The 25,466-nt window shown below is 44.0% G+C and overlaps 2 protein-coding genes across 5 annotated transcripts; one reads left to right on the top strand and one right to left on the bottom strand.

Moving 5' to 3' along the window:
* Positions 1-1,324: 1,324 nt before the first annotated feature.
* On the bottom strand, positions 1,325-17,751 carry nek1 (NIMA-related kinase 1). Of its 3 annotated transcripts, none has more exons than XM_039002635.1 (34): positions 17,685-17,751; positions 16,959-17,107; positions 16,727-16,823; positions 16,223-16,320; positions 16,031-16,114; positions 15,872-15,939; positions 15,676-15,786; positions 15,048-15,102; positions 13,138-13,338; positions 12,942-13,014; positions 12,679-12,830; positions 12,387-12,458; positions 12,005-12,064; positions 11,873-11,920; positions 11,160-11,240; positions 10,800-11,026; positions 10,595-10,717; positions 10,336-10,438; positions 9,055-9,138; positions 8,750-8,923; positions 8,476-8,655; positions 8,325-8,384; positions 7,947-8,181; positions 7,653-7,781; positions 7,385-7,555; positions 7,063-7,281; positions 6,830-6,935; positions 5,776-5,852; positions 5,479-5,702; positions 4,306-4,478; positions 3,829-4,148; positions 3,596-3,729; positions 3,361-3,493; positions 1,325-2,158 (listed from the first exon to the last, which is right to left on the bottom strand). In XM_039002635.1, exons 2-34 carry the CDS (start codon positions 17,073-17,075, stop codon positions 2,145-2,147), a joined length of 4,203 nt encoding a protein of 1,400 aa, XP_038858563.1. In that variant the 5' UTR covers positions 17,076-17,107; positions 17,685-17,751; the 3' UTR covers positions 1,325-2,144. The 3 variants fall into 3 exon arrangements, with proteins under 3 accessions (XP_038858563.1, XP_038858564.1, XP_038858565.1); XM_039002636.1 differs by having other exon boundaries at positions 8,325-8,381; XM_039002637.1 differs by having other exon boundaries at positions 15,676-15,762.
* Positions 17,752-18,308: 557 nt separating this feature from the next.
* LOC120054513 (E3 ubiquitin/ISG15 ligase TRIM25-like) lies at positions 18,309-21,345 on the top strand. Of its 2 annotated transcripts, XM_039001949.1 has the most exons (7): positions 18,310-18,952; positions 19,215-19,310; positions 19,463-19,696; positions 19,867-20,026; positions 20,226-20,267; positions 20,385-20,453; positions 20,569-21,345. In XM_039001949.1, the coding sequence occupies exons 1-7, from the start codon at positions 18,359-18,361 to the stop codon at positions 21,102-21,104; spliced, it is 1,731 nt and encodes a 576-aa protein (XP_038857877.1). In that variant the 5' UTR covers positions 18,310-18,358; the 3' UTR covers positions 21,105-21,345. The 2 variants fall into 2 exon arrangements, with proteins under 2 accessions (XP_038857878.1, XP_038857877.1); XM_039001950.1 differs by lacking the exon at positions 19,463-19,696 and having other exon boundaries at positions 18,309-18,952.
* Positions 21,346-25,466: the final 4,121 nt, after the last annotated feature.

Genomic DNA, 25,466 nt, shown 5'->3' with positions numbered 1-25,466 from the left:
CAGGATCTGGGGACCCATGCCAACTCTTTTCAGTCTCCTGGGGGGGAAAAGGCATTTTCGTGCCCTCTTCACTTTCTTGGTGTTTGGACCATGATAGTTTGCTGGTGATGTGGACACTTTAAACTCTCGACGCGCTCCACTACAGCCCCGTCGATGTGAATTTAGGTCATTACTGTAGTCCTCGATCATCTCCTTTGTCTTGCTCATGTTGAGGGAGAGGTTGTTGTCCTGGCACCACAATGCCACGTCTCTGACCTCCATATAGGCTGTCTCATCGTTGTCGTGATCAGGCCTACCACCGTTGTGTCATCAGCAAACTTAATGGTGTTGGAGTCGTGCTTGGCCACGCAGTCGTAAGTGAACAGGGAGTACAGGAGGGGACTAAGCACGCACCCGAGGGGCCCCCGTGTTGAGGATCTGCGTGGCAGATGTGTTGTTGCCTACCCTTACCACCTGGGGGGCGGCCCGTCAGGAAGTCCAGGATCCAGTTGCAGAGGGAGGTGTTTAGTCCCAGGCTCCTTAGCTTAGTGATGAGCTTTGTGGGCACTATGGTGTTGAACGCTGAGCTGTAGTCAATGAACAGCATTCTCACATAGGTGTTCCTTTTGTCCAGGTTGCAAAAGGGCAGTGTGGAGTGCGATTGAGATTGCATCATCTGTGGATCTGTTGAGGCGGTATGCACATTGGAGCTGGTCTAGGGTTTCTGGGATGATGGTATTGATGTGAGCCATGACCAGCCTTTCAAAGCACTTCATTGCTACCAACGTGAGTGCTGCGGGCGGTAGTCATTTAGGCAGGTTACCTTCACTTTCTTGGGCACAGGGACTATAGTGGTCCCTGTGGTCTGAGAATATTTGTTATTCGAATTTTGTCATTTAGTATGCCTTGGGTCAGGGGAAATCCACAGTAGGATTCTCCCACTGTTGTATGATCGCAGCTGAACAGTGGTTCCTGATGGACAGGACAACACAGGGCCACACAGGCCCCTCCTGCCCCCTTCAGTGAGAGTCAACCCCCAGAGAGTTGCCTGTAGAGATGTAGGGCTCACCACATGCAGTATTACAACATAGCGATCCTTCATACAGTGGCTGGCAAAGCTTGATTGTGCAAGAGCTACAATTATCACCAGCCACCACACACACACACTTCTGAGAAAAGCACAATAAAAGGAAGGTTTTTGAAAACGCAGCAGTCTGAAATGTAACCCTGCTGTTAGTCCTTCTTCAGTGTAATGGATCTATGCAGAGTCATCATACACAAACACGCACACATGCAAAAATAAATACAGTAAAAACACCAAACATGACTTAAATCAAAACAAAGATTAGAAAAAAGCATTTATTTACAATATTTCCTTTATTATCAAATAAGAATAACGCTTTAAAATCGATATCATTACCAGTAATTTATATCTTTACAATTCTCTTAACAGAGTAACAATCTGACTTGACATAAAGCCAACAAGTAGCAGTCCCTTGCAGCTGCTACCACGCCAACATACAACATCCTTAAACAAAAAGTCATCTTCCTTTTGAGCTGAACACATATTTTTGGGTTAACGGAACAGGTAAGAAATGTGAAAATGCATTAGATAACATTTAGCTGTATGAAAAAGTAATTTAAAAAAAGGAGGTCCAACAGGTTTTTATGGAAAATATGTTTTGCATGTTTATAGAAGTTGACCTGGTTTGTATTGTGAGGATGGTGACCGGGTGGTCCTAACCCCAGCATTAGGGAATATCAAATGTACAATCACCTGTTTGACCTTTAAATTGACCATTTAATATGGTGCTGGTCCATGAATATATTCCAACAGATACAGACAGATTTATGTTTGACGAAACCTTCCATTTAACTTTGGTTACCAGAAAGTATTACTTGATAATGCACTTTCATATGAACATGAAGTTAAAAAAAGAGTGAGTCAGGTGTTTGAAGTGGAAGTAGGAAATACAGACATCAGTGTACTAGATAGCCTATTCAATCATGCAACTGTGCCAGAGCCTGGCTTCAACCCCTCCCAGATCCATCTATGGCCCCAACCCTCCACGCAGAGAGTCGTCTACCACATGCAGTGCACCTTGGGAAGACATCAGATGGCTAGCAGATTGTCAGAAGCTGCCAGCGGCTTGGACGCATATCCCCTATTCATCATTATCTAAAAGATGAAGAGGAAGAAGGGATGGAGAGAGAGAGAGAGATGGGAAGATGCATGTTAAAACCAATGAGTCATTAGATAGGCTGTAGCATGAGAGAGTGGCTGAGTACACTCAGAGCCCCCAGGTCAAATCAGCTTTCTTAAATCTGAGGTGATGGGTGAAAAGCTGAGCACATCACTTTTGCAGTCTTTATTACTAAATTCACATTTCCATTATCCCAAGTCAGTGACCTTAAACCCTGAACACTATAAAGGTGTGAATCTGGCACCCTACAAGACAAAACGACCATAACACAACATTCAGCAGGATCACCCCCTTAGGCCCAACAGTCAAACACACTCCATTCAGACACGTAACCCTTTAAGAATCAATGGAGGCTCTAATCTTCAGCGACAGGTTAGACTAATTCCCATTACAGACAGACTTCAAGCAGCAGAGTAAAAAGAGTTTGAAATCAGAAGCCTTCAGCTTCACAGAGAGAAAGTATCCTGCCTGGTTCCATTAACATGACCCTCTCTGCCTAAATGGAAGGGCTTGAGTCACACATCAGATCAAATAAAAATGGTTCGAAAGGAAGGGAGCAAGGCTGTTAGAGACAAACAGACCAGTACTGGTCATCTAGACATAATAAAGTGGTAAGGAGGGAGAGAAAGACAAGTGTTCGAGAGAACACAACAAAGAGAAAGCATAGAGATAGTCCAGAGAGAGCTTGAGAGCCGTCTGAAGCCTCTGCTCTCATGTCCTGGGGGAGTTCCGTTCTGTTCCATCAGACACAAATGAAACACTCCCTCTCCCCTCCCTTCCCCCAGAGTCTGACAGCTGACTTGGCACAGGGGTGAGGCGGGGGAGTGAGGGGGAGACAGACAGACAGTCTTTAGGGTGTGTTTCACGTCGACATAGTCCCTAAGTGACTGAGTAGAGCCCGTGGGGCGTTAGGGGAGAATAGGATTGGGTAGATTAGATTAAAGGGTTTATTGGCTCGCTCACGCAGTCTAGCGCTCTGGGAAAACCTGTTTAAGAGGGAATCAGCACACTGGCTGAACACAACAATTAATAGAAAAACACGTATGGGACTGTGATTTAAACATGAGGGAAAAGAGATCCATCAAAACAAAGGGGAATAAGAGAAGGTGGGACACACACACACACACACACACACACACACACAGAGAGAGAGAAAAACAAGGACTCTGATACTAACCCTCTTGGTAGGCTCCATCAGCCATGACCAGGTGAAGGATGTTGGGGTACAGGTGCTGGTGCTCAGTCCCCAGGATGTTCAGTACCATGTCGGGGCCCATGTCGATGTTCTCATCCTCATCTTCATGAATTGCCTTTAATGGTACAATGACATCATGAAAATTCAATGACCATGTGTAATTGCTGTATGATAGATAATGAATGACTTCTAGAGGGTAAGCAGGTCCCATCCATACCTTGATCTTGTTGTAGGCCTCTATAAAGTTCTCAAAGCCAATCTCCTGCTCCAGGTTAAACCGCAGCTCCTCCAGACGGCTGAATATGCTGTCCTGCTGTTCAGCCGCACCGTCCTCCTCCTCACCACTGTCATCTGTTGTTCACACACAATCCTATTGACAATCTGCTTCTGGCTGCATGCATTGTAGCTACAGTATTGTGCATGTGGATGAAGGAAGGATTACTAATGTACCCGATTGCCATTCTTCATTGAGCTGGCTCTCACTGCTGTGGTGCTCCTCTTCTTCCAGTCCGTTGGTGAGTGTGTGTCCTGCCTCTTCATCACCTGGACTCCCATTAGAACCCTCCTCCTCATCCACAGCCATCCCGTTCAGCTCCTCCTCATCATCTTCATCCTCAGCAGGGTTGCCGTTAAAGCCATCGCCTCCCTCTTCCTCTGGAGGACTACCAGAGTTAGAGCCAGATCCCCCCTCATCTTCCTCGCTGCGCTCCTCCTGCAGGAGTCTCTCCATGGAGGCCCTTAGCTCCCTCAAGTCATCATCCTCATACACACTGAGAGAACACAGCTCATAGTACTCATAGCATGTCATGTTTTCAAACTGCACAAAGCATGTTCCACAAAACACAGAGAAGTGAAATTGGGTTTCTATGTATTATACATATACTCATTGTGTGTGTGTGCGCATGTGTAGTGAAATTAGTGTCTTACTCTTCAGTCTCTGATTGTTCATCCTCTTTGGCCTCTTCTTCATCCTCTTCCTCCATGTCCTCTATATCCAGATTGTTGTCGTTGTCAGGGGCAACCGCCCCGTTGGCCCCTCCTGCGTCTTGTAGAGAGCTGAACAGTCTGCTGAGGTCTGGTAGAGAGCAGGTACGCAGCATCTGAGGACAAACAGTAAAGCACCGGTCACACACCCACCATGACTAAATAAATATAAAACCAACTTTACTTTTTTTTAAAGTTTGCACCAGGATTAGTTTTTTTGTTGCCATAAATAAGTTGTAGTGCAGGTCAGGTGCCCAGAAGATCAAGGAAATTAATCAAATTGTAGTATGTGAAAAATGCCTTTAACCTGGGGCCAGTTGAGGTGTCAGTTGGAGCATGTTCGAGGACATGTGTGCCAGGTGTGTGTACATGCGTGAGGCTGGCCAGTGGAGTGGCCTCTGGTATGATGACACATCAGGGATGTGGAAGAATTGCATTAATAACGCTTTGTCCAGGGAGAGCCATCGCTGAAAACACATACATGCAGGGCTCAAAGCTGGACCAGAGTACACACACGGATCAAAGTTGGAACTCTGACACACCCATCCCTACAAAAAATAACAGGGAGCTTCGCCTGTCTCTCTCTGCACCTCTCTCCTCCATCCCTGATGGATGTTATGAAAGATAAATAGTCTCTCTCATCATGCCTTCTTCCAGACCATGTGATTAATATGACTGGCTCCATTCCAAAGCCCTTCATTAATAAAGACTGAATCAAAACCTAAAAATACCACAGAACCTCCACATTTCACCAGGCACAGGCCGAAGGGTCAGAGTACATTTCCTAAACATCTACCACAGCTGAACATCACCGTAGAGGACAGAATAAAAGATCATATTAGATGGAAGTACAGATCCTGTCATGTGATTGGTATAAAATACTGGCTGATAGAAATTAACCAGCCAATTTCATTCACCTCTGAAAGATGTTGTTTGTTCATTTTATAAAGGAGAAAATGCTTATTATTTGTGTTGTGTTCTATTATAAGAGGATGTTCAGGGTCACCATAACAGTGCGATTATGTTATTAGTTATTCATAATTATTTAGCAATTCCACATCCATTCATTCTCCTTAGTTCTTATCTCCAGTCTCCTTGAGGAGAAGTGTTGTTCACCTTTGGGTTGTTGGCATCAAACTGGCCGGTGGAGAGGCCGATGAGGAGGGCGTTGTGGTGTTTGGAGCGGAGAGGAGAGATGGAGCGTGAGCGTGAGGCCAGAGAAGAGGACGAGTCCTCCATGGACGACTGGGCTGACATAAGAACCAGAGCTGCAGTACGGCGGTGGGCCGGCGAGGAGCACAGCTTCACAAACAGAGGTTCCTCATACACAGGTGCTATACCTAGAGGGAGGGAGGGAGGTGAGTATGGGACACCAAAGGCAGTTTAGTTCTAGAAGTGTCTCTCTCAGCTTACCGGAGGATTCAGGTTGCTTCTCTGCTTTCTCCCCAACATCTTTGGTTTCTGCTGGTGTTACTCTGCCCTCTGGTGGCCTAATAGGAGAGTGATATACAAAATCAAGACATCATTCTTGATAATTGAGTTTCATGAACATTTCTTAAAACCACTTAGATGTCAACACCCCTGTTTAGGGGACCTGCGTGGTTCTGGTACCAGTTCCGACCGACATTTTCAATTATAAATCGATCTGGTTCCCACAGACACAGTATATTTTTGTGAAATCTAGGATGTGAAATCTGAAACCACTTGAAGCTGGGATGTCACTCCTACCATTTAATTTTCTCTTCCAACTGTCCATCAACTCCTGGCTGAACCTTATGTACCAGCCACTGACAAAGCAAATGCCTGAAATCCCTACATCGTAGTGCAACAGGAGAGCGTTATTTCATCACTATAGCACATTCAGAGGTTGATTTATAGCCATTAATCTAAAATAATTCCACTTCGTTTGTCATAGATGTATAAAATGAATATGAGATTATAGGCGAGTGAGTTCCTAATTAGTTTTGGAAGCCAAGATAGAGATCTGTGTGACGTTCACAGCAGTGGGGGGTGGATGTTTTGATCAAGAGAGACCTTGAACACTAAACATACAAATCTTATAGTTAGTGGTTTTCTAATTTGATTATACTATATTAAGAAAGCAGATGAGCAATTTCAAGCCTTATTCATACAGTTTTGTTGAATAGGAAATACGTCATAAAATATTTCATATTTGAACTGTGTACTTGAGCGCAGCATTACTAGTTATTGTTTATGGTGCTCTCATTATAATTGCTTTTGGGAAATAGGTAGATTACATTTAGGATACATGTAGTTACATAAATTAAACACTCAATATTATGGCTAAGCTTCATTACAGTTCAAGTCACATATTAGTCTAAAGGTACAGGTTTTTAATCCAATGTTCATTTATGGCAATGAAAATCACATTAGGTCTTGATTAACTAAACCTATTCTTGGATTAGATTTCTGTAATCCAGCTCGTGGGGAGCCAGCAAACCCTCACCCCAGCGGCAGGGCTCGTTTCTCCCAGGCCTGCACTACTCCAGCTGGGGAATTTGAGGCCTGCTTTGGGCCCTCCTCCAGGACCACTGACTCCAAGTCTGCTGGATCTGGAGAGAACAAGAGAACATCTAACTGAGTGATTTAGGTGGTGTTATATAATACACTGACTGCATGTCTCTGGATGAAGAGTGTCAGTATCTGACAACCTGTATAGTATGTAACCCACTCACTCACCCTCCATCTCTATCGGTTTGGGTGGGGTCTTTAGCATCTCTTCTAATATAGCCTGCCTCTTCTCCTGACCCGTCACGTCTACTGAGATCGTCCCCTCTTCCTGAACTTCGACCTCTGTGTTCTTAACGACAGACATCACAGCAGGTGGGCTTGCCTCTGAATGCATCACTTCCTTAGTTCCACTCACACCAACCATCTTAGCCGTCTGATTCACGTTGTCTGAATGGGAACCAATCAGAATCATTAGTACTTAGACGTTGAGTCTGTACGGAATGTGGTTGGTAATGGTAAGTGTGTGTTGGTGGGTAAATTAAGGACTCGCCAGTGTGTTTCTCTTCACAGATGTTGACATTCCCCAGCAGCTGGGTAAGAGGCTGAAGCTCCGCCTCCTGTAGAACTCTCAGCACCTGAGAATCCGGGCTCCGCCCCCATGCTTTTCTAGGGGCGTCGTCCTGTAGCACATCCATCCGAATGACCTCACCCACTGTCTGTTCTACAACATGCACAAACAGATATCTATTAGTATACATGTAGATATAGTCTGGATGTAGGAGATATTGTGCTGGAATGCATGCATCTAGGTTATTCACCAGCGGTCCTGATACAGGTATCCTCTAGGGTTTGCTGAGCTACAGAGAGAATAGACGGAGATCCAGCCTCCCATTTCTTCCTGTCCCCACCAGAGGACGGTCTCTCCTCTGGAGACAGAGCCTGAGAGCCTGGGGAGAAGGAGAGGAAGAGAGATGGAGCTCAGAATCAAAAGGGTGAGAGTAAGGATCCACGGTTCTCGTCAATCCAGCAATTCAAACAGGTCCTAGTCCTTTCTATAGCGAACAAGATTCTGTTTAAGAGTCCGGTTCTAGGAGACAGATGGTATAACTCACCAGTCGTTCTGATACAGGTTTCTTCTAGAGTCTGCTGAGCTACAGAGAGAATAGACGGAGCTACAGCCTCCCACTTCTTCCTGTCCCCACCAGAGGACGGTCTCTCCTCTGTGATAGGCTGGCTCTGCTGGGGGGTGGGGCATAGTCCTTCTGGGGGTGTGGCTGACACCTCCTCCTCAGGGCTCTGGGCCTTCAAGTTCTGATTCAGTCTTCGGAGAATCTCCTTCTTCTCACTCTGAAGAAATCACCAATAAAACCAAACATATAGTCACTGTCTTACTATAAACCAAAAGGCACTGCAACCAACTAGCCTCAGTGTAAAATAGTCATTTTGTGAAGCAGCACTGTGCTCTATTGGAAGTTATTGACCAAACTCACCTTAATGACGTCCGTTTTAGGTAAGCCATCTTTAAAAGAGCTCTGCACAGACGCAAGCTGCTGGGAGACACAAATGGGAGAAAAAAAGCATGTGTAATAAAAATTGAATAATGGAGGAAAATAACTGTGAAAGCTTTAAGTGTTTACTGACTGCTCCAACGTCCTTCAGAGCAGAAGTCATGGAGATGACAGTGGTGGAGGGTTTGGATGCAGGCTGGGCTCTAGCTACAATGTCCTGTACAGGGAGGGAGGGGCCAGGCTGAGGGGGAGGAGCTAGCTCTACTGCTACACCTCCTGCTACCATGCCAACCTTCACGCCTCGAGCTGCAAGCTGACAAAAACACACCACAATCAATGTTAGTGATTTTAATCCTACACATGCTGTACATTTGTAGCAGATGAGCTTGAGGAGTATGGGGACTTACGTGATCCTCCCAGGCTCTCTTTTCTCTCTCATAGGCCTCTCTCCTCTTTTTCTCTAGCTGCTCCTTCAACACAGCAGCACGGGCCTGCGCTTGGGCCTTCAGGGCTTCAATCTTCTTTCTCCTCAGCTCTGTCTCCTCACAGGACTCCTTGCTGTCTGAGCCATCACTGTCGTACTGGATTGACCACCCGAACAACCAGATGATGTCACCATTACCCGCAAACAAAAATGCCAAAACATGACAGAAGTTCAGAGGCTGATTAAAAGGATGTTATGCTGATGTGTTCTAAAAGGGTGGAAGGATACCTTCACTCCTCTGAGGCGTGCTTTGATCTGCTGTCTCTCATTGAAGTTCTGTAGCCTGATCTGCCTCAGCCGGGACAGGTACTCCTGAGAACATAACTGCAGAAGTTATACTATCACGCAAAACAAAGAGTTCACATATTGCTAAGAGGCTACAGCACGGATCAGACTCACACAGGTTACACATCATATGACACAAAGCTATACAACATACACAAACTGATGACAAAATAATCCACTAAAATGGTTTCCTATAACAAATGACATGTAAGAACCGACGTAAAATCAGTCATCCACATACTTGACACGGCAAGAAAGATATTGGTGCAATATATAAAAACAAAGCTTGAGTTACGCAAACACCTAAAAAGGAAACACTGGAGTTACTTGAGATTAATTTATTTCATTTTAAAAAATGCTCAAAAAAAGGGACAACATATAATGTGCACAAAAATATATGTTATGGAAAGGAAAAAAAAAAATATTACTGGTGCACCAAATGTATGAGGTCTGAATCACACTTGTGCTTTGACACACACACCTGGTGACACAGTACATGCAGTAAAGGGAGTCGGACACTGGGAGGTGCTGCTGGGTGACTTTGACTGCAGAGTTACAGGAATAATCCAATCAAAAAATATACAGTCCCAAAATATTAAGAAAGTCAGCAATCAGGTTTTCAAGAGCGTTTTGCATCATGATGATGTGGCAAGTGACAACTTGCTTTTGAAAGTCCATCTTGAAAACTTGATTGCTGACATGCAAAACATTTTGGGACTGTATAAACAGTCGATTAATGAACGAAATACAAAAGATAGTTTTTAAGTGGATTATTCCTTTAAGGGGATGTGTCTGAGTGTAGTGTCATGCAGACACAACTGAAGAGGGCAAGCCAAACCCAGGCATGTTGTTATGAGTGAGGGATCAGATGGGGTGAGGCCGGCTGGACATCCAGAGCTGAGAGCTGGGCTCCTACCTCCTCCTCTTTGTTGGGTTTGGGCCTGCTGTAGCTGGACCGACCATAGATGGCTGCCAGGTTTTGCCGGGCACCCTGTTCACCGTTCAATTCAACCACATTTCACATGTATAAAAATTTGCTGCATTTTGTCCAAACTCCGGTAAGCATGCAATTCAACCTTGATTCCAGATCGACACTTTGGTTATTAACCATGACCATACAACAACCCCGTTATCCTTTGTGAGAACTTAACAGACTTTAAAGAGCCATCCCATTGTTCAGTGAGCAGAAGTATAGAAATGAGGGGCAGGAAGGAGAACACGTACCAGCTGTCCCTCAGCGCGGACCTTGTTCAGCATGGCATCTCTCTTACGCTGCAGAAACTCCTGAACCTGATTGGCCCGTTCAGCTGCTGCGTGACCCCGTTGCCTGGAGACAGTTGGAGAGGAAGTTATTTAATTGACTTAGTATTGATACAACGTTGTATATCGTAACTAATAAATATGATCCAATATCAAGCAAAGCTTTACTGCCAGTCAGAGACAGAGCAATGTTTTCTAGAATGGTTTGTGACCAACCACGGACCTGCTAACATGGGTTTGTTTGGTGACATGCTCTAGCCTCCGTAGCTCTCTCTTCACCGCATCAGGGTCTGGGAGACGAGCAGGGCCATTGGGCAGCACTGAGCTGGCAGCAGCTGGCACACCCCTTACACATACAAAATAACACAATCAATCAATCAGTCACCTGAGTCAATAAATTACCCAAGGGAAATGATGGCTGAACCCACCTAACAGGAGTGTCTCCTCCTGCTGTGAATACCTCTCTGGCACCCTCTTTGGGCTGAGGTTTGGCCAGCTGGTCCAGAGCAGCATGGTAGTGTTCATACGGGCCCCTGCTAGGGGAGAGCGGGGCAGGGCCTGGGGTGGGGCCCTGGGCAGGACATGGAGCAGGAAGCAGGGGCTCTGGGACAGGAGCTGCAAACCCAGCCATCATACCACCACCTCCTAAAAAACACTGGTGACAGATAAGACAGTGAGTTAGAGAGGAGAAGCTTTGATTGATGATAAAACATCTCCACTGTAGTGAGACTAATGAAGTGAAACCACAGTAGATGATGATTATGAAGGGGGGGTGGGTCATTCTTTACCTTCCTCTCTGGACTGCTGCCTCCACTAGAGCTCAGTACGTGCCTCCAGCCCTGCTCTCGAGCTCGGTTGATCCGGTTTATCTGGGGGTCAAAGTTCACTAGTCACTATGAGCATTACATTAAATGCTTAAGTTTGATCGTCACTACTGCAATGTCATAACGTTACATAGTGTAAATAACTACTGTTTACGGTTATACTACCCCCACTGTCAAGGAAGGCCCTAAAAATTGTCAAAGACTCCAGGAACCCAAGTCATAGACTGTTCTCTCTGCTACCGCATGGTAAGCAGTACCGATGCACCAAGTCTGGAACCAACAGGACCCTGAACAGCTTCTATCATCAAGTCATAAGACTGCTAAATAGTTAACCAAATAGCTACCTAGACTTTCTGCATTGACCCCCTTTTGCATTCTTTTGACGCATCACATACGCTGCAGCTACTGCTTATTATATATCCTGTTGGCTAGTCACTTTACCCATATGTACCCGTGTACTTCAATTACATCATACACCTGCACATCGACTCTGTACTGGTGAGTACTGGTGTTCCCTGTATATAGCCAAGTTATCGTTACTCATTGTGTATTTATTCCTTGTGTTGTTATTTTTTCTATTATTTTTCTCTCTGCATTGTTGTGAAGTAAGCATTTCACTGTTAGTCTACCACTGTTGTTTACAAAGCACGTGGCAAATAACATCCGATTTGACTCACCTTTTCCCTCTCATATCTCTTCATCTGTCCAGCATTCAACAGAAACATCTGAAGAACAAATAAAGATGAACAATGTGAAGTTTCATATTTCAGATGTAATACAGTATATCAAATGCTAGACACCCAGCTGACCTGCTCCCTCTGTTTCCTCTCTTTCTCGATCAGCTCCATCCTTTTCTTCCTGGCACCCTCCTGTAGTGTAAACACAATAGTCAACATGAAACCATGAACTTACTAAGACGCAAGAGGTTCACTGCTATAGAACAGGTATACAAGGAGGGGGAAAAAAGAGCCCTCTTTAGGCAGGTTAGGAGAAAGAGGGGTGTATTCAAACTGTCTGGAAAAGGAGAAGTGGGGGGCTGCACTCTGTTTGGATGAGTGATGATGAGGAAGAAAAAAAAGGATGTACGTCAGGAGGGAACTTTATGTGGGTGGGTTAATGGAAGGAAGAAAAGGAGGGAGAGATCCAGGGGTTAATTCAGGTTACAGGAGGCGCTCTCTCTGTTGTAGCTACCTCATATTTCCTCCTCTCTTCCTCCACTCGACTCACTCTCCTCTGGGGTGCTGCTGGGAGGGGGACGGGGGCCTGAGCAACATATAACACTGGGGTTCAGACTCAGAGGACACACAGACACACACATGCCCCACTGAGGTGTAACATGACAGACATCTTCATAACACACATTCATAACCAATATGAATAGATCTGTCTCAGTGGAGGGGCAGTAGAAAATGATGCACGGCCAGTATAGGATCATCCTGTTGAGAAGGCTGAAAGACGTCACTGGCTCTCCTCCAGTACTAACCATCTTGTGTTTGACGGCTGGTTTCCGCTCGGCAGGTTTCATGGCTGCATCTGAGGCTTTCCTGACATTTAAAGGCACTCCATATTTGGCGGCTGGTTTGGTGATCTTCTGGGCTGGGGTTAGGGGCATGGGAGCAGGGGCGCGACGCTTGGCTAGAGAGGGTAAGAAAGATACTATATTACAAAGTTGAGGTTCTTGGTGTAAGAGTGAGGCATGTGTATTCATTCAAATGTGTTAGCATTTTATGTGGTGTGTGTGTTTACCTGATGCCGCCTGCACCACACCTGCTTTAGGCTGCTTGTGGAGGAAGCTATGGCTGAATTCCTGAGCGATAATCTGAGTGGGAGAAAACCAAACGTCATATTGTTGTGCTGAAAAGACTAGATTCACAGTGTATGTATCATACTGTCAAAGGGCTAATAGTCCCTGTGACCCTGTGTGTGTGTGTGTGTATCCTACCTCTGGGGTGAGGAACCTGAAGATTCTGTGGGAGAGGAAGGGTTTGTCGAGGATAGAGCTGACAGAGGGTCTCTCCCGGGGGTTGCGTCTGAACAGCTGGCCCATGAGAGAGCGTAGGTCCTGGGAGTAGTGGGTCGACACAGGGGGGTACGAGCCCCGGATGATCTTCAGAACCAGGTTCTTCATGTTACCTGCCTCAAACTAAGAGAGAACACACATGGTATTCTTCCTTAATAACTAAAATAGCAGGCCAGACACGACCAAAGGGAATGACTGATTACACTAATGGCCTCTTCTGACATTACGAATAGTGGTCCTGTGTGGCTCAGTTGGTAGAGCATGGTGCTTGCAATGCCAGGGTTGTTGGTTCAATTCCCACAAGGGACCAGTACAAAAGTCTGAAAATGTGTGCACTCACTACTGTAAGTTGAATCAAATCAAATTTTATTGGTCACATACACTTATTTAGCAGATGTTATTGCGGGTGTAGCGAAATGCTTGTGTTTCTAGCTCCAACAGTGCAGTAATATCTAACAAGCAATTAACAATTTCACAACATATACACACAAATCTAAAGTAAAGGAATGGAATTAAGAATATATAAATATTAGGCGAGCAATGTCAGAGCGGCATAGACTTAGATACAGTAGAATAGAATTCATATAAGATGTAATGCAGAATATGTAAACATTCTTAAAGTGACTGTCGCTCTGGATAAGATTGTCTGCTAAATAACTCAATGTAAATGTAATTAATATTATTAGACCTTTTTAGAATTAAACAGACCACGTACTCAGCAGATATGATCAGCACATAAAGCTTTATGTGCCTCAATACTGCCAAAACTAAACTAATGGTGTTTTCTAAAGCAAGAAATAGACCTCTGAACCTTTCACCTATTACTACCTGTCAGGGCAAGGAGATTGAGGTTGTAACCTCATTTAAATATCTTGGAATTCTAATTGATGACGGCCTCTCTTTTAAATTGCATATTCAACAACTTACAAAAAAATTTAAGCTGAAATTGGGATTTTATTTCAGGAATAAGGCCTGTTTTTCTTTTGAAGCCAGAAGGAGGCTAGTATCAGCTACATTTATGCCTTTACTAGACTATGGGGATATTTTATATATGAATGCTTCCACTCAGTGTTTGAGATCAATTGACACCCTTTACCATGGCACTTTGAGATTTATTTTAAACTGCAAAACCCTTACGCACCACTGCACTTTGTATACCAGGGTTGGCTGGCCTTCTCTAGTCACTCGTAGGCTCAGTCACTGGTATACTTTTATTTATAAAGCTATTTTGGGTTTACTACCTTTTTATTTGGGCATTTTTATTGTTCAGAAATGTGGTGGGTACTCTCTTCGTTCGCTGGACTTTATCCTGCTAACTGTTCCAAATATCCGAACTGAATTTGGTAAAAGGGCTTTTATGTACTCTGCGCCATCGTCTTGGAACGCCTTACAAAATACTTTTAAACTGGAAGAACTTGTCCTGATTGGTATTTTTAAATCACTGATGAATGATCTTGAGACTGATTCCCTGACCTGTCAATGTTTTTAATTTGCTGTTTTTGATTTTGTTATACTCTTGTGAATTCTATGGTTTTTACTAGATTACTTGTAGTTTTTCATGTTGTTTGTCTGTAATTTTTGTAATGACTTGGTGCTGCCTATCTTGGCCAGGACACTCTTGAAAAAGAGATTTTAAATCTCAATGTGCCCTTCCTGGTTAAATAAAGGTTTTAAATTAAAAAAGACTCTGAAACACAACTGACTGCAGAGAGAATCATCATGCATTATATATGGGAGAGAGTGAGCGTTCGTATTGTGCCTGCCCCAGGTTCACTCTGTTACTGACTTTAAGACACACCTAAATAAGCACACACACACACACAAATACTTACTGCATGCTTTAGCGTGCACATTTCATACAGGACACACCCCAGGGCCCAAACATCACTGGAGGAGTGAAAGGGAAAGAGAGAGAGAGCATACAGATGGAGAGAGGAGGGATAAGTTCTCTGGGATTGGTACATTACATTCTCGCTCACACAGTATTGCACATACACTATTGCTAAAGATGCTTTTCTACACATTAGATAACGTGGAAAGAAAGGCACTCCTGTTAACAAGAAGACAACCATAGGCTGCTGTAGTGTGAGGCTGCATGCTACAGTTCATTAAGACAAATACAGACTCATGTAACTGAGGTTGATTAGATTACATGATGCATATTTAAATAGGTTAGAATCAATACAGGATGTACACCAGCCAGTAAGTTGACTCCATAAAGGCTATACATGACGCCATTACATAATCATGGTGGCAGAGGCCACCATACACCTCAATGACTGCATTATTCTGAGTGTGTGTGACAAATTAACTAATAATTTGTACAATTAAGGTGATTCAACTCTGCACCTTTTAAATGGTAGGTACAAACTCATATTGACATACACAAAGAGAGAATCTTAAAAGTTCACATCCCATCATGAGACAATGCCCCCTCAACCAGACATGGGTGCAGGTTACCTTTTGTTGTTGTACGGTTTGTTTTCACAAATCTCAGGTGACAGGTAGTATGGCGTCCCGATACATGTCCTGGCTAGCTCCACAGTACTGAGAAAGAGGATTGTGGAGTTACTGAAATGGAGATGAACATTGCAAAGAAGTTGCCCCTTTTTTCACTAAACACAGGATAGATTCTTTAGTATGTTGTATGACTCACCTATTCAGCACCCTGGCAATCCCAAAGTCTCCTAGCTGTATGGTTCCATCTTTGGTCAGAAATATGTTCTAAAAGTTCCAAACCATATAAGTATGATGAGTAATGTGTACTACAATATGCTCAAAATTCAGGGGACAGGGTCTCTAACTTCTTATTTACCTGTGATTTGATGTCTCTGTGGAGGATCTTACGGTCATGTACATGCTTCAAGGCGAGGCATATCTGCACCAACCAATCCAGGATCTATTAAGATACAGACAGAGTCAAAGCATGTTCATGCCCTCCATCCATCCATGACAAAAATCTGTCTGTGGGGTGGGGGCATTTTCACCTGCCTCTATTGTGTTTTACCTGCTCCTCAGGGAACTGCACTCCTTTCTGAGAGTTGATCGTCTTGAATAGGTCTCCTCCCTCACAGTAATCCATTACGATGTACAGACATCCACACTCTAGAAAACGCACAGAGAGAAAGCATTGGTTCAACCAACCTGTCTGTGTTACACTGTGCTAGAAGACACACAAACCTAATTATTAGATCTCCCTGGCCAGGCTGAAGTTAAACACACACTACAGGATTGAATCAGGAGGGAGAGGTCTGTCTAGCTCTAGTTTCATTAATGAGCCAGGCAGATACTCTACTTATTTTCTGGAAGCTGCTGCCAAGTCTCACACACCAACTGAGATTCATCACGTTGCTTCATCAGAAGTCACACCACAGGTGAAGGGCTCTGTATATTACAACCCTAAAGTCTCAAGGAAATTGATATAGGCATAGAGGCATTCTGGCCATCACTGCTGACTATTGACCTCTGAACTGGGGTCACTGGACTGCATGGTGCACAGGTTGTTGTTTACCTTCAAAGGACTCTTTGTACTGGACGATGTTGGGATGGCTCATATTGGCCAGAACAGCCACCTCTTTACGGGACTCCTGTCTCTCTTTACTAGACATCTGCCATAGAAAGTGAGACAAAGGGAGAGGAAAAGGAAGACATTGATAATATCATATTATGGATGGAATATAATTTCCATAACATCATGTAGGGCTAAATGGTGATTATGTCATATACGGTTCTCTGTAGCTTACCCGGGAGATGCCAATCTCTTTGATGACATACTGTTTTGCATCCTCCCTGGATTTGACGAGAATTGCCTTCCCGAAGGAGCCCTCCCCAATCTTCCTCACCTTTTCATATTTATCCATGTCTCTGAAACAGATGACTCCTCATTCTGGGGCTGGTAGGACACAAAAACACACCGTTTTTTTACTCGTCAAAATGTGGTCACACATGGAACGTTTTCAGAAGAACTACCTTTGGGCTACTGTACTATTCTATAAACCACTGTGTAAGGATATATGGGCTGCCTGCTTTGTATTCGTTGTCCATTATTGATGTTGATGATGATGATTCAAGGAGTAGAGTGTAGTGGTGCAGGTGTAATAAGTTTCCATCATTTAAAGCTTACATCATTAATACTAATTTACACGAGACCCTCTGTGTTTACCCCCTCCGCCCCAAAATACATGATTTGCTCTTTCTTGTGCCTTCTTTTGATCGAATGCTGTCAATGTTGGGCTACATTATCATGAACAGTTCTCATTCCCATGCTATGATGAGGATGGGCCTGCTGGACAGTGCTAGCAGCTAGCTAGTTGACAGCCTGGCACCTAGGGGGAGGCTGAGGATGATAGCTCTCAAAAACACCAGCCGTGAATTTGAATGAGAGTTTGACAGCCACTAAAAACAGGCTCCGTTGTCAGTCTGTCAACACACGTTCTGAAATCGTAGAAATTTAGCTCAAATGTACTTACCACTAAGATATTTGATGCATCGTATCAGAGATCTCCGTACTGCCACAAAATGCCCCTTGCGCTCTCTATCTAACTACTTTGGTGCAATGCTTTCGTTTCATTGGTCCACTCCGCCAAATTCCCGTTCCTAGCGGCTAATAAAACAGTCAATCAAAAAGTAAGCCGGAGTACTGGGTCGTCACTAGTTACCACATCCACAAAGTCATAAACCCCGCCTATTGCTAAAATGTATCTTTTTAAAATCTGATTTTAAAACTAACCCTAAACCTAAAATTAACCACACTGCTAACCTTATGCCTAGCCCTAACCTTAAATCAAGACCAAAAAGCAAATGTTTGTTTTCATGAGTTTTTACGATATAAATCCTTTTATAATTTTGACTTTGTGGCTGTGCTATCTAGTGGAAACTGGTGTACAGGGTTTGTATGTGAGTTTGTTGAAGTGGACGTTCTCCTTAGCAACCATAAGGCGCAAAGAAAAATAGTACTGTAGCTAGTTTCTCTGAGAGAAGCTGTCTTTCACGCCTCAGTTGGAGATCTTGATAAAACCACACCCCTCAGCGGTGCAGTCGAAACAGGAAGTATAATTTTTCAAAACCAATAGGAATTCAGATAGTTGCACTTCCCCTCGTACCAGCCCGGACACACATTACATACATTATTCTCGGCCACAAAATGGCTGAGTCGTGTGCATTATTTGGGGAAGACCAATTCTCTTGTTCAATCTGTCTGGATCTACTGAAGAACCCTGTGACCATTCCTTGTGGACACAGTTACTGCATGGGCTGTATAAAGGACTATTGGGATCTAAATGACCGCATGGGTGTCTACAGCTGCCCTCAGTGCAGACAGACCTTCACCCCAAGGCCTGCTCTGAGCAAAAATACCATGTTTGCAGAGGTAGTGGAAAGACTGAAGAAGATTGAAGAGTTCCAAGCTGACCCTCGCATTCCTTGTTATGCTAAACCAGGGGATATTGAGTGTGATGTCTGTGGTGGGAGAAAACAGAAAGCCATTAAGTCTTGTCTTCTGTGTCTGGCCTCATACTGTGAAACACACCTCAAGCTTCATGACAAACTCAACCCTGGAAAACGACACACACTTGTGGAAGCCTCCATACAGCTTCAGGAGAAGATCTGCTCTCAGCATGACAAACTGCTGGAAGTTTACTGCCGTACTGATCAACGTTGTATCTGTTATGAGTGTTTGATGGGTGTACACAAAGGCCATGAAACAGTTTCAGCTGCAGCTGAAGGCACTGCAAAACAGGTATGCTGTTTTTACATGTTGTGTATGAAAATGTATGTGGAATAAAAGTGCTGAATTTAACACATTAAACTGCAGTTTATGCATCAGTATCAACACTGATAACCAGGAAAGGACTTTGAGTCCGAAGTGCACACAGCTATCAAAACAGTAAAGAATAAACAGTACACGTTACTGTTTAAAGTGCCATTAACAGTTCATAAAGTTTATGCCCTCTGATTCCAATCACATGCACCTTTTACTCATGAGCATTTTGATTCTACAGAAAGAACTGAAGGAGACACACAGGAAATACAAGCAAATAATCATCAGGAAAGAGAAGGAACTATTGTGGTTGAAGCAGGCCATGAGGTCTCTCACAGTGAGTATTGATGAGAGAACTACAACAGCTGACAACTCAAACTCTGCGCCAATTATCTGATAAATTCAGTGTTCAGAGCTGAGTGTGGGGCCTGATTCAAATTGAGACTGCTCCTTTATCTGTCGTGTGTGTGTGTGTGTGTGTCCCAACAGTACTCAGCACAGATAGCCGTGGAAGACAGTGACAAGGTCTTTACTGAAATAATCTGTTCTGTTGAGAAGTGGTACTCTGATGTGAAAAGACTGATCAGATCACAGGAGAAGGCTGCTGTTGGCCAGGCTGAGGAGCAGGTTGACCAACTGCAAAGGGAGATTTCAGAGCTGAGGAGGAGAGATACTGAGCTTGAGCAGTTGTCAAAAACAGAAGATTTTATTATTTTCCTCCAGGTAATATTGGCATTAACAAGACTCCTGGGTGCGATGACTCTTGTAACAAATTATGATATTGGGGCCAAATTCACACGGAATGCCCCTGGTACTTTATTTCACTTTGAATCTGACAGGACTCAGGACCCAACTTGTATATGAAGATTGTGTGTGTGTCTGTGTGTCTTTAGAGATGTCAATCTGTCCTAGCCCTCCCTGGATATGAAGACACATCCAGCATCAATGTGAGTCAGCAAGTCTCTTTTGAAGGTGTGAAGAAATCTGTGGCCGAGCTGAAACAGCGATTGGAGGACTTCTGCAAAGGGGCCTTTGCAAACATCTCTAAAAAAGGTTTGCAACAAACCAGACTTGTCAAATCCCTTGTTACATTCAAACCATCTCCACTGACCAATCTATAGCTTTCATTTATTTAATTGAGTAAAAATAATAATACAAAAGTAATAAACACGGCTTTCTGTATACATATCTGAATCTGTATAGAATTACTCTACATTGCTATACTCACTAGGTCTATATCTCTTTCCCACAGTACAGGATATTCATATTCTGCAGGAATCAAAGCCTAGTCCACGTGAGTCCATTTTCACCATACATTTACACAAAAATTCCATCAGCACAATCACAGCTGAGCTTGAGACCATGTAACATTATTTATCGTAGTTAGTTAATTATTTCTGTATCCCTCTAGCTCTACCCCAGGTAAAAGACAAGTGTGTGGAGAGTAAAGAACCAACAACAAGAGAGGAGTTTTTGAAATGTAAGTACAGTATAGACAGACAGACACAGATCAGGTCGTTTTGTACTGGGACAGACGAACAGAGACCAGGTCATTTTGTACTGGTTCGTCATATCTGCTTTCTCTCTACCATCAGATGCCTGTCAGCTCACATTGGACCAAAACACTGCACATAAAAACCTCCTTCTCTCTAAGGACAACAAAATGGCTGGATGGAATGATTTTGCACTGCCTTATCCTGACCACCCAGATAGATTTGATAACATGCCTGTGGTACTGTGCAGAGAGGCTTTGACAGGGCGCTGTTACTGGGAGGTTGAATGGGATGGAATACAGGCTATCATAGCTGTATCATATAAAGGGATAAACAGGAAAAAAAAACTCTGCCCTCCTGATGCATTCTCCAAATTACTAGAATTTTATGAACAATCCTGGAGTTTGGACTGGAATATAGCCCAAGTCTGTGAGAATAAGAAACAGATTCAACTAACTGCTTGGTCCTCTAGGAGAATAGGACTGTTCTTGGATCACAAGGCAGGAACTCTAGCATTTTACAACATTGCTGATAAAATGACCCTCATCTATAGAGTAAAAACGACATTCACTCAACCACTCTATGCTGCTTTCTGGATCAAAATACAGTCCAAGATAAAATTGTGCCCCCTGAAATAAATTGAAATGGCTGATTACAACACAATCCATTTGTAGAGTAGGGCAAGGCAGAAGGAGTAGTTTACATGTATCTTCAAACTGTTTATTGTACATTGAGAAAAATATGGGAATTGTGTATAATGTGCAATTTGTTTTAAACTGCATTCCACCAAGTGTACAAATTATTTTATGAAAAAAGTGGTAATGGTATATACTACCTACTTTTATGTAAGAATGAAATAAATACATGAATATGCTAACAGCTGTGTCAATGTTTGTAATATTTGGAAGGATTTATTAGGCCTATATTTGTCAGACTTATACAACATTGATTATAAGTCTTTATCTATTTATAAAACAGATATCTTCCAATGTGGTACAGAGTTGTTGAGAACTGATGATATATTAGGCAACTCACAGTAACATGAAAATCCCAGCACCTCCCACAAATAGTTGAGGAGGATCTTCCACAACTGGCTCACATTAAACGACAAGTCCATTACACTCTTTGTCAGCAAAAGTGAAAACTAACAAACCAATGTCCAATGCAGTCTAGTTCATTTATAAAATCCTAAAGATGCAAGGAATGATGCACAACAAAAATATATTTTGGTTTCCAACACCACCGACTTCCAACACCACCGAAAAAAGGAGAAAAGTGGAACATAAACTCAGCAAAAAATGAAACACTTTACCCATACCCAAACTCTTCAGGACCCTGTCTTTCAAAGATAGTTTGTAAAAATCCATATAACTAAACAGATCTTCATTGTAAAGGGTTTAAACACTGTTTCCCATGTTTGTTCAATGAAGCATAAACAATTAATGAACATGCACCTGTGGAACGGTCGTTAAGACACTAACAGCTTACAGACGGTAGGCAATTAAGGTCACAGTTATGAACACTTAGGACACTAAAGAGGCCTTTCTACTGACTCTGAAAAACACCAAAAGAAAGATGCCCAGGGTCCCTGCTCATCTGTGTGAACGTGCTTTAGGCATGCTGCAAGGAGGCATGAGGACTGCAGATGTGGCCAGGGAAATTAATTGCAATGTCCGTACTGTGAGACGCCTAAGACAGCGCTACAGGGAGACAGGACGGACAGCTGATCGTCCTCGCAGTGGCAGACCATGTGTAACAACACCTGCACAGGATCAGTACATCCGAGCATCACACCTGCGGGACAGGTACAGGACGGCTACAACAACTGCACGAGTTACACCAGGAACGCACAAGCCCTCCATCAGTGCTCAGACTGTCCGCAATAGGCTGAGAGAGGCTGGACTGAGGGTTTGTAGGCCTGTTGTAAGGCAGGTCCTCACCAGACATCACCGGCAACAACATCGCCTATGGGTACAAACCCCCTGTTGCTGGACCAGACAGGACTGGCAAAAAGTGCTCTTCACTGACGAGTCGCGGTTTTGTCTCACCAGGGGTGATGATCGGATTCGCATTTATGGTCGAAGGAATGAGCGTTACACCGAGGCCTGTACTCTGGAGCGGGATCGATTTGGAGGTGGAGGGTACGTCATGGTCTGGGGCGGTGTGTCACAGCATCATCGGACTGAGCTTGTTGTCATTGCAGGCAATCTCAACGCTGTGCATTACAGGGAAGACATCCTCCTCCCTCATGTGGTACCCTTCCTGCAGGCTCATCCTGACATGACCCTCCAGCATGACAATGCCACCAGCCATACTGCTCGTTCTGTGCGTGATTTCCTGCAAGACAGGAATGTCAGTGCTCTGCCATGGCCAGCGAAGAGCCCGGATTTCAATCCCATTGAGCATGTCTGAGACCTGTTGGATCGGAGGGTGAGGGCCATTTCTCACAGAAATGTCCTGGAACTTGCAGGTTCCTTGGTGGAAGAGTAGTGTAACATCTCAAGAACTGGCAAATCTGGTGCAGTCCATCAGGAGGAGATGCACTGCAGTACTTAATGCAGCTGGTGGCCACACCAGATACTGACTGTTACTTTTGACCACCCCTTTGTTCAGGGACACATTATTCCATTTCTGTTAGTCACATGTCTGTAGAACTTGTTCAGTTCATGTCTTAGTTGTTGAATATTGTTATGTTCATACAAATATTTACACATGTTAAGTTTGCTGAAAATAAACGCCGTTGACAGTGTGAGGACGTTTGATTTTTTGCTGAGTTTATAAGTAAATATGGAATGGGGGAACGCACAAGCCTTCTGGAAGATCTGATGAAGGGGAAGATGGTTGGACAGGACAAAAAGGAGAAAAGTGGAACATGGTTTGAGTGAATATGGAGTGGTGGATCACACAGAGCTTTTGGAAGAGCCACAGAAGGAAACTGAACATGACGAGAGTGAGGATGAATTAACTGTGGTGGCAGGTGTTTGAGCATCGTCCTGATGATGACAAAGATGATTCTGGCCCAGTGGGAGTGAGACTTTTGGAGAGAATGGATCCTTGCCTTCTGGCAGATCCATATGTGGTGTCAGTTTGGATGGTGAAGAGGTTGGGGAATGTTGGGTTGGTGGAAGTGACCTGAAGTGGAATTGTGTCGATTTTTTGCGTTTCTGCTGTCCAGAGGGAGTTTGCGCTCCACACCACACGACTGGGGACAAGAACTGTGACTTGCTTTCCTCTCCAGAGTAGGGCGCCGTTGAAAGGAGTGATACAGTGAATTCGGAAAGTATACAGACCCCTTGACTTTTTCCACATTTTGTTACGTTACAGCCTTCTTCTAGAATGGATTAAATATTTTTTTTCCCTCATCAATCTACACACAATACCCCATAATGACAAGACAAAAACAGATTTTTTTAAATGTTAGAAAATGTATTTAAAATAAACGTAAATATGCCATTTACATACGTTTTCAAATCAAATCAAATTTTATTTGTCACATGCGCGGAATCCAACCTTACCGTGAAATGCTTACTTACAAGCCCTGAACCAACAATGGAGTTCAAGAAATAGTTATAAAAAAAAAAAAATACTAAATAAACTAAAGTAAAAAGTAACACAATAAAATTCCATAACAATAATGAGGCTATATACAGGGGGTACTGGTACTGACTCAATGTGCGGGGGTACAGGTTAATCGAAGTAGTTTGTACATGTAAGTTGTGGTAAAGCGACTACACATGGATAATAAACAGTGAGTAGCAGCAGTGTGTAAAAACAAAGGGGGGGGGGGGGGGTCAATAAAATAGGCTGGGTGGCCATTAGATTAATTGTTCAGCAGTTTTATAGCTTGGGGGTAGAAACTGTTAAGGAGCCTTTTGGACCTCGACTTGGCGCTCCGGTACCGCTTGCCAAGCGGTAGCAGAGAGAGCAGTCTATGACTGGAGTCTTAGATACTTTTTTGGGGCCTTCCTCTGACACCACCTAGTATATAGGCCCTGTATGGCAGGAAGCTTGGCCCCAGTGATGTATTGGGCCGTACGCACTACCCTCTGTAGTGCGTACAACATCCCCTCTGTAGTGCTTTACGGTCGGATGCCGAGCAGTTGCCATTCCAGGCGGTGATGCAACCAGTCACGATGCTCTCGATGATGCAGATGTAGAACTTTTTGAGGATCTGGGGACCCAGATTCAGACCCTTTACTCAGTACTTTTTTGAAGCACCTTTGGCAGCGATTACAGCCTCAAGTCTACTTGGGTATGTTGCTACAAGCTTGGCACACCTGTATTTTGGGAATTTCTCCCATTCTTCTCTGCAAATCTACTCAAGTTCTGTCAGGTTGGATGGGGAGCGTCACTGCACAGCTATTTTCAGGTCTCTCCAGAGATGTTAGATTGGGTTCAAGTCCAGGCTCTGGTTGTGCCAATCAAGGACATTCAGAGACTTGTCCCAAAGCCACTTCTGCGTTGTCTTGGCTGTGTGCTTAGGGTCGTTGTCCTGTTGGAAGTTGAACCTTCGCCCCAGTCTGAGGTCCTGAGCACTCTGGACCCGTTTTTCATAATGGATCTCTCTGTACTTTGCTCCGTTCATCTTTCCCTCAATCTTGACTAGTCTCCCAGTCCCTGCTGCTGAAAAACATCCCCATAGCATGTTGGCCAGGTGATGAGCGGTGCCTGGTTTCCTTCAAACGTGGTGCTTGGCATTCAGGCCAAAGAGTTCAATCTTGGTTTCATCAGACCAGAGAATCTTGTTTCTCATGGTTCGAGAGTTCTTTATGTGCCTTTTGGCAAACTCCAAGTGGGCTGTCATGTGCCTTTTACTGAGGAGTGGCTTCTGTCTGGCCACTCAACCATAAAGTCCCGAAGGATCTCCCATTTCCACAAACAAACTCTAGAGCTCTGTCAGAGTGACCATCGGGTTCTTGGTCACCTCCCTGACCAAGGCCCTTCTCCCCCAATTGCTCAGTTTGGCCAGGCGGCCAGCTCTAGGTAGAGTCTGGTGGTTC

Source organism: Salvelinus namaycush, chromosome 10 (assembly GCF_016432855.1).
Source record: "Salvelinus namaycush isolate Seneca chromosome 10, SaNama_1.0, whole genome shotgun sequence".
In the NCBI taxonomy this organism is placed as follows: Eukaryota; Metazoa; Chordata; class Actinopteri; order Salmoniformes; family Salmonidae; genus Salvelinus; species Salvelinus namaycush.
This window is presented reverse-complemented; position numbering and strand designations above follow the sequence as displayed.